Source organism: Coffea arabica, chromosome 6e (assembly GCF_036785885.1).
Source record: "Coffea arabica cultivar ET-39 chromosome 6e, Coffea Arabica ET-39 HiFi, whole genome shotgun sequence".
NCBI classification, from domain to species: Eukaryota; Viridiplantae; Streptophyta; class Magnoliopsida; order Gentianales; family Rubiaceae; genus Coffea; species Coffea arabica.
In genome coordinates, this window is record NC_092321.1 from 20,590,972 (window position 1) to 20,600,275 (window position 9,304).

Genomic DNA, 9,304 nt, shown 5'->3' on the forward strand with positions numbered 1-9,304 from the left:
AAATAGGTAAACATTGTTTTTTACAATACCTTCCTCATTTTGCTAATGATTAACACAACCTAAAGTGTAAAATCGTAGGGTGCCATAATAGAATTAATAAAACCTTTCTTTATCACATACGAGGCTAAATTGCAAAAGATAAGGTGTCATGGTAGAGTTAATGAGATTAGTTTACCAAATACGGACCTAAAATATAAAAGTTCAGCGAAATAACATAATTAATTAAATTTACTTACAACATATGGGCCATATACAAAAAATTAGGGTGGCATATCGAGCTAAAATGTAATAGTTATGGTGTCATATAGTAGAATTATTAAAATTTATTTACAACACATGGGCCATATCGAAAAATTAAGGTGGTATATGGGGCTAAAATGTAAAAGTTACGGTGTCATAGTGGAATGAATAAAATTTATTTACAACACATGGACCATATTGAAAAAATTAAGGCGGTATGTGGGGTCAAAATGTAAAAGTTAGGGTGTCATAGTAGAATTAATAAAATTTATTTATAACACATGGGCCATATTGAAAAAATTAAGGTGGTATATATGGGATCAAAAAGCAAAAGTTAGGGTGTCCTACTAGAATTAATAAAATTTATTTACAACATATGGGCCATATTGAAAATATTAGGGTGACATAGTAGAATTAGTGAAAGTGGGATGAGAATAAACGCTTTGTACAATGACGACTATTCGTAGTCACTAATTTAGAACGTATCACCATTTTGTGACGATATTAAAACGTTGTCACTGAAGTTGGTCCTACAGTGACAACGTCTTTTCCAGTCGTCACAATGGTGATCTCCCGCCAAACTGCACAGTTGCGCGCCATCCATACTGTGACGACTTATTCCTTGTTGTCACTATTGACGGGTGAACCCACGATCAATAATGACAATTTTTTTTTCGTCACTAAAGTCTTCAATTGTGACAAGTTTCTGTGTTGTCACAGTGAATGTTGTCACAAAAGGCCAAATTTCTTGTGATGATTGTTAGTGTTGATGGTGAGTGATAAGAAATTATTGTGTTGTGTAATGATCAATAAAGAAAGTCCTGCCAACTTGTTATAGTTGATTCCACAGTGGAGTTTGATCGAGACTAAGTCAAGGAAGCCAACAAATTCAAACAACGAAGCAAAAAATACTTGTGAAGGTAGGTAAAATATTTTGAGTTGCAATGGAGAGAGAATTTGTCAATGGTGAAAAATTAACAATTTTGTACACACTGAGTACTATTGAAGAAAGATTAGAATGGGATGAAATAATGAAAAATTATCTCAAAAGGTGTTGTTTGGGTAATATTCTTGAACTAAATCTTTTCTATGGTTTGTCTTAAAGAAGATAAGAAGAAAAAAAAAAGGCAAATTTTTTTCCCAGGATTTTGCAGAAATCCATGGTTGAAGAATATTATGCGAGACTCTTTATTGATTCTCAATCACCTTGAATATCTTTGGTCAGATCTCTGCTATATTTTGACCGAACTTGATTATGAATTTGTTCATAAGTCAAACTTGATTTGACATGAAAAATTAATTTGGAAGAAGATGTGTTTTCTGATGATGAAAAAAGTACTTGTATAATTTTTGATATAGTTGAAAATCTTGATCTGCATACATTATTTGGGATGATTGATGAAGAAGAATTTATAAGTGATTGCATTAATTTGGTTGTGGTTGAAAATGTAAAAGAAATTGCTGGTGATTATGGAATGGATGAATCCATTAGCAATCATGGAATTAGAAATTATATGCAAAAGGAAAGAAGGAAAGGAATGAATTATTGGTCAAAAATTCTGTGGAAGATTATTATGGATATGGAGGCTCTAATGGTGAATGGGTCAACATGGATGAATTTTTGGGACAAGTTGGATCAGTAGCCGAATTGTGTGCAAAGTATGCCTAACACCCCTCGGTGAAAATGAAGATAAAGATTAAATTGGAGTTGTACTTGAATTATACTAATTTAGTGGCTGCAATAACAATTGAAACTCATGATAGCATTGGAGAATAAAACATTAAGAGTTTGGTTTAAGAAAAGTAATATTGACAAAAAAAAAAACCAAGCTAATTAGAATTTTAATTATTTTAGAAGTTGATTTTTTATTTGGTAATTAGATTAGAATTGATATTAAAGTTGGTTTAAAAAATATAGTTGAGTTATGCTTAGGTATTAGTATTGAAATAGGTTATATGGGTTTATTTGTCTATTTAAGAACTTGAAATCCTGAGTTTGTATTTAAGTAAAAAAAAAATCAATTCGTTGAATAAATCGTTTATTATTCTTGATATTTTGATGTGTTCTGTCGTTTGAAGCTTTTGCTTCATCTATTGTGACTAATCAAAGTCTACCCAAAGTCCACGGAAGTTTACGGTATACGAAGTCGTGCGACTAGTGCATCTTTTTGGATGTCTTGTTTCCTGGTATGAAAATTATAATACTTCCACTGCATGTTTTTTTTGCGCTAACAAATCAGCCAGAAAAGCTGTAACATTGACTAGTTATTTGTAGGAGAATATTTGGAAAAAACTTTTGGAATAACATTATTGTAACACTTTTTGAATTTGATGTATGTAAAATAAGAAGATAATTAAAAAAATATTTGAAAATCGTATTTATGATGCAAGTAAATTTTTTTTTACAAATAACATCATAACCATGCAAAGCATAATTATTTCTCTGTGCGTTTTTGCATTTGCCTCGATGATACAAATATCTATCATTTGTACCTTTTTTTAGGTGGCAAATTAATTAAATTCTGTCTTGATAAACTTTTAGGGGATTGCTACAACTCAATTATACTTATTATGGACAGGACCAAAGCAAGAAATTACTCATGAAATGCTACTGCTTGGAAATAGTAATGGGTAGGATTTGAATTTTAATCCATACTTACACCCACTTAATTTTTTAATATCCAAACCCAGACTAACTCATGGGTTTGAAAAAGAAAATCCACACCTAAATCCTCATAGATTTGGGTACTCAGATATGCATATGTGAATAGCTCTTAATGTGTAATGAAAAAGTTAGGTTCAGAAACAATTAAAAAAATTCTTTTCGAAAAAAGAAAGAAACTATAAAAAATTTATGAAATTAAAAAATAATAGAAATACAACCCAATTACCAATTTCAAATTACAAATTCAAAATTCAAGATTGTTGCATGCAATAGTTATGAATCCACCTATAAAAAATGACTTAAAATCATGACATTTTTTAACAATGAATACAAACATGAAATCCCTGAAATAAAAAAAAAATGTGGGTCATCTTTTAGTTTATTTCTTTCACTTAAGTTGTATTTAGGTCTAAATTTGGGTAGGGTCTGGATCTATATCTAAATTTTGGTATGGATTATACAAAATTAGATTTTACCCAAATCCATAATTCTTTTGCAAGGTCTGAATTTGAGTAAGATATAAATTTCAATATGTGGATCCAAATTTTGAGAAAAAGACAATAAATTTGGGTTTAATCTAAGTAATATCTGACCTATTGACATACCTATTGCCACTGTGTCCTCATGTACCATTCTTAAGTTATGTTGATCAAAGAATTCAAGAAGTTTTCACCAATCAACGTCACTGAATTGAAATTATGATAGGTTCATATCTGAAAGAGGTTGACAAAAATCAATGCCTTTTATTGCATTAAATCAAAAGGAGAATGAAAACATTTGAAAAGGTATCGTGGTCCCTAATCCTGACCAAATTCTAGCTAATTAGGGATCATGGCTTTTGCAGTTGTTAATGACAATTGCATCATACAGTGTATAACTTGATATAATAAAAGTTATCACTAAAGGAACGAATGTAAACGCCAATAAAACGACATGCAAAAACACAATAATTTTTATCAACCATTGCAATTTGTGCCTACTAACTCAATGCCAAGCATCCAATTTAACTAACTTCATCTCCACCATGAAATGTTCTCTGTGGTCACTACCGTGAATGCAGAGGATCCAGATCCCATTATGAGGGGCATCTCAAAAAATAGTACACTACCTTAGGAATCCAATCAATACGACTGCTTCAATATTGAGAACATCAATCAAACAGAAAAAGAAGGGAGATAGGTGAGGGAACGAGTCGAAAGCCTGCCACATATATTAGTGTCTTGCATGAAAACTTTCCGAAGTCTTGCTTTACCTATTATACTAATTTTCATATGTAGTGACAAACTAAACTATTAAAAGTGATTAATTCAACCATTTGATCTATACTTGTCAAGTCACATTTGCAAGGTAGGATTTTGAAAAAGTTTGGTCCCTTATAAAGCAGCTTTTTAGAAACATTTTTATAAATTTAAGAAGAATATAACAAGCAACTTCTCATATTAATGTTGTGACACTTTGGGTCCAACTCCCCCATTAATTGGCTTTGATATGCGAGGGTTCGCTGAGGAGAAATGACAGACCGTGTAGAATAGAGGAGGAACAGAAGTGTGTGTGGTTTACTGCTTAAACCTTAACAAAAGCCCTATTGTCTTTGGTTTGGTGTTGCTTTTAGAGTGGGAATTTTGGTGATGCTTTTGTTATTCGGCATATTTTTCTTTTAATTTATTATTTTAGTTCGTTGTGCCATAATTGCTTTTTTTTTAATTTGTTTTTTGTTAACTGACAGATGCCGAACCTGTGCAATAATAATAAATAAAACCTAACTACCACCTAAAGCAGTCAATAATCAATTCGAGTACTGGAGCAGGGACTCTAGGTGTGCAATGGGTTACTTGATTCACCCTGTTCTCGAAGAGTTTGCTTAATCCGATGTACCTGAATTAATTATTTAATTGAATTCACTAACTAGTAGACAGTGGTAAGCAGGGTCGTCTCCTCAGGGACTGGAGAGAAATTTATTCCTTTTCGAATCAAGACAAATGGGGGGTTTTCACGATTAAATGCTAAAAATAAAGTAACTGCAGAAAATAATTAATTTAAAGAAATAATTGGAGAAACTCTAGCCAAGGGTACACTTCAAAAATGGTTCATGCACTGATCATCGAATCACAGATAATTCCAACATTTATTAACAGATTGGTTATAACTGTCATGCACGCGATAAACAACCAACCCTTCCTTAATTTATCGATAGCTAAGGTACGACCGTTAGCTATTTCTCTAATCCAGAAATAACTCCAGGTACGACCGTAGGATTTAATTTCTAACTTGCATTAATAATTAGAAAGGCCCAATCCTAACCAACAAACACGCTACGAGGGTTTGTTTGAACTAGATCGTATATTCCCCTGACATAAATTCAATTACGCAAGTTGCTACTAAGATAAAGATAACGAACAATTACGGATTCAATTACCCCTATTTAGCAGAATAGCCTATATGAACAATTAATTATTGCGCACTAATCAATCATACACAAGACCATAGCAATTAAAATCAAGAAACATATAAATATCAATAAATGAAGAAAATAATTAAAAACGGTTTAGATCTCACAGTAATTGCTGAACCAATTCGTCAGTTGCTCCCTTGACTAGAATTGGGGATTTAGTTCCCCATCAATTGCGAACAAGCCGCGCGTACAAGGTGGGGAAGGGCCATCGATGCGTTGATATTGACCCTCGTCCAATTCAGTGAACCGAAGAAGGAAAAGGGACCGATTGATTATAATGGCTTCCGATTGCCTTTCACGGCTAAACGTACAAAGCGTATGCACTATCTATATTCCAGTCAAAGCCAGAAGGAAAAGCAATATTACTGGTCCACAATGGCGGCTCTCTTTGCTTTCTTTCTTTTAGGTGTTAGGCAAGCATACGAGAAAGATTTTCAATTGCTTGATTTCTCGGTCAAGGCTAATCAAAGGCCAAGGAGTTCCAAAGTCAACAAAAGATGGAAAACAATACAAAGTCAAGAATGGGGGTAATTTCTGTAGTGTATTCACAAAGTTCGAAGACAGGTGTGGAAAGCAAATAATATGGCAAAGAAGCCTCCACGTTGCAACCTGACAAGTACGGACGACGGAAGGGAATAATTCCAGAAAAGGAAGTGATGACCTATAACCGCGGTTTGGACATTGGAAATGTAGCATACTGCACAAGCTGGAAATGCATTGGGGTGAAACGGAATTAACATAAATTTAATGGGCTAAGGAGTAAAAATAAACCCGTTAACTTTATTAAAACAACCCCAATTTTCAACTCTTTCGTCCATAATAACAACGGAATACCCATTTTCGTTGAATACAAATGTTAGCGATGCACAATATCATATTTAAATGCATTTTTGAATAAAGAGCCAACTCTTTATGGCTTTCCTGCACTACAACTAAAGATTAAATCCATTTTGAGGACCATTATTATATTCAAACGGGTGTCTCAGTTTAAAAGTTTCAGCTCCCCTTGGCTTTCTTCCATTACAACAACATAATACCCAAGGTGCCATAAAGACAGACTGATTTATCGGATAAAATGAAATTAAACTCGTTGGTGAGTAAAAAACCAGCTCTTTGTGCCTTTCAACCATTACAGTGACAGAGTACCCAACGTGCCTTAAATACAAATGTTGGGTTATGGGATAAAATTTAGTTAAAACGGTTGTCTTATAAACGACCAACTCTTTACGGCTTTCGTCCATCAGACAGTCAGGAGAACCCAATTTCCTTGAATAAAAAATTAACACGCCGGTGTCGGTTCTGTTGTATAAAACATCGAAGACGAAGCGTAAGCAGTACTAAACAAAGCCATGTTGGGGCCACCGAAGAGGAAGCGTATTAGGTACTAAACACAGAGCCATGTTGGGGCCCGCGGTGATGCGTGTGTTTGAAGACAGGTGGCGAGGTCGGAATGGAAGGCAAAAATTTGGTAAAGAGGTGGTGTCTACTGGCGTAAATTCAGGCGCAGGCGGTGACGGTAGATATATCTGAGGAAGGCCCTTCCGAAGCTGTGGTGACAGACTGCAGCGGCGTGGAACAGAAGCAGAGAAATCAAAGGTGAGTACTTTTGTCCATAACTTTGAAAAATGGAGTAAAATAACGAGTAAAACACCTGTACGTCTAGTAGGGTGATTTCTACAGTTCTTGTAAGAGGCAATGAAAGAGGAATAAGGAATACGAAATACGGGGTGTAAGACCATGCATCTTCGAACAAAGATGAAACGAAATCGGGAAATTATCGTAGTTTGTTTGTGCACCGAGCTTTGTGTACGTACGTAAGAAATGTTGGTCCTCTAATTTGTATTAAATTGTGTAAAGGAAATTAAGCAGAAATGAGTGAAGACGTGAAGAAGACGTTGTAACAGGACTAAAGTCTTAAAATAGAGTGATTTGGATGGCCGTGTGGACATCGATAATGGCCCCCATACTGCATTGCGAATGCTTATGTGAAAAGAATTAAAGAAACACATAGTAGAGGTTGAGTTTGTGGGTGTTAATGAAAATGCATGTCGATAGTGGTATTTTATACTAAAGGTTGATATAATTGCATCAGCCACACTTATAAAAACTGTGTATATGAATGTTAGAGTAATGTTTATCGTCTGCATTTTGTGAAAGTTGTGAGGTAAAGTATGGTTTGTTAACTGAAATGATCGTGTATATATGTTTTGTTCCATTAGTAGACGAGCAGTATTTATGTTACAAACGAAAGCATATGGGGAGGCTGAAAAAAAAATGTTAAGCGATCATGGTTAGAAAAAACGTTGAACAACCACACAGGGGTTGTAACTATGGGGCAGGATGGGGCGCTTAAAACTCATGACATGGTGCAGGAAACAGAGAACGGAAAAATGGGGATGGATGGTTGCGGCAGGTTAAGGTCATTTGACCTTAACCAAGAACCTGAGTGTGACCGAGACACATTCATTGAAAAAAGCGGTAGTTCAATAGGAGGACACGAAGATGAGGAGGCAGATGAATTGGTGGGCGCAATAGGCGTGGATGACGTAATGAAATTAACATTTGACATGGAAGAAGAAGCTGGGGAATTCTATAAGTTGTATGCGAAACTAAGCGGATTTGGGATTCGTAAAAGTAATGCCAAACGAGATGCAGATGGCATTTCAAGATTTAGAAAATGGGTATGTTGCTATGAAGGTTATAGGAATGAAAAGTGGTTTAATTATGAAGACCGGAAAAGAGAAGCAAAACCAATCACAAGAACCAGGTGTGGGGCTTGCTTTCGCGTGAAATATGACATAGAATCGGTAAAGTATGTGGTGACACGTTTCATTATGGAGCACAATCACCCGCTGGCATCAGAGACAAGTGTGCAACACATTAGGTCGCATAGAAAAGTGAGCGATGCAGAATATGCGCAGGCAAAAAGTCTAAAGTTGGTTGGGGCCAGAATATGCCAGATAATGAAACATTTTGTTATCAAAGCCGGAGGGTATAGTAACGTGGGATTTTGCATTAAGGATTTGTATAACCGTATGAACGAGGAACGTAGAAAAGATATTTTTAATGGCGATGCAGAAGGGGCACTTGGGTTCTTGGCAGCGAAGAAGGATGCCGATGACATGTTCTTTTATAAATATCATGTAGATAACGAAGGAAGATTGGCAATGTTATTTTGGGCAGATTCTAAATCTCGTGCGGACTTCAGTGTATTTGGAGATGTATTGGTGTTTGATACAACATACAAAATAAATAAATACCGCAAGCCATTAGTTGTACTTGCAGGGGTAAACAACCATTTGAACAGTACTGTTTTTGGCTGTGCACTGCTATCAGATGAGAGGATTGAAACATATGAATGGGTGCTAAGTACATTTGTAGAGGCTATGAAAGGTAGAAAGCCAGTAGCAGTGATGACAGATGGGGACAGTGCAATGCGAAGAGCCATAAAGAATCTTCTCCCGGATGCTTGTCACAGGCTATGTTCGTGGCACTTGCATAGAAATGCACGGAGTAATATTCGCTGCGAGGAGTTTAATAACAGGTTCTATAACCTGATGGGAGAAAGTGTAGCACTCTTGAGTTTGAGGATCGGTGGGCTAGGTTGGTTAATGAATGTGGGGTGGCAGAGAATGAGTGGGTGAAGAAGTTGTACCGTAGGAGAAGGTTATGGGCAGAGGCCTATTTACGCGGTCATTTTTTTGCAGGTATGAGAAGTACTCAAAGGTGTGAGAAAATGAATGCTTTTTTGAATGAGTACTTGAATGAAAAAATGCGACTATATGAATTCGTTAGAAGTTTTGATTTGGCAATAGCATGGTTTCGACATACTGAGAGCAAAGCAGTTTACACAAGCGAAAATACAAAACCAGTCTTAACCACAATCCTGCCCGAATTAGAGGGGAGCGCAGTGGAGGTGTTTACAAGGAATGTGTTCTTCATGGTGA

General features: G+C 35.5%; 1 protein-coding gene across 1 annotated transcript; it reads left to right on the forward strand.

Moving 5' to 3' along the window:
* The first annotated feature begins 7,687 nt into the window (after positions 1-7,687).
* Positions 7,688-9,001, forward strand: LOC140009776 (protein FAR1-RELATED SEQUENCE 5-like). The gene has a single exon (XM_072056090.1). It carries the CDS (start codon positions 7,688-7,690, stop codon positions 8,999-9,001), a length of 1,314 nt encoding a protein of 437 aa, XP_071912191.1.
* The last annotated feature ends 303 nt before the right edge of the window (positions 9,002-9,304 follow it).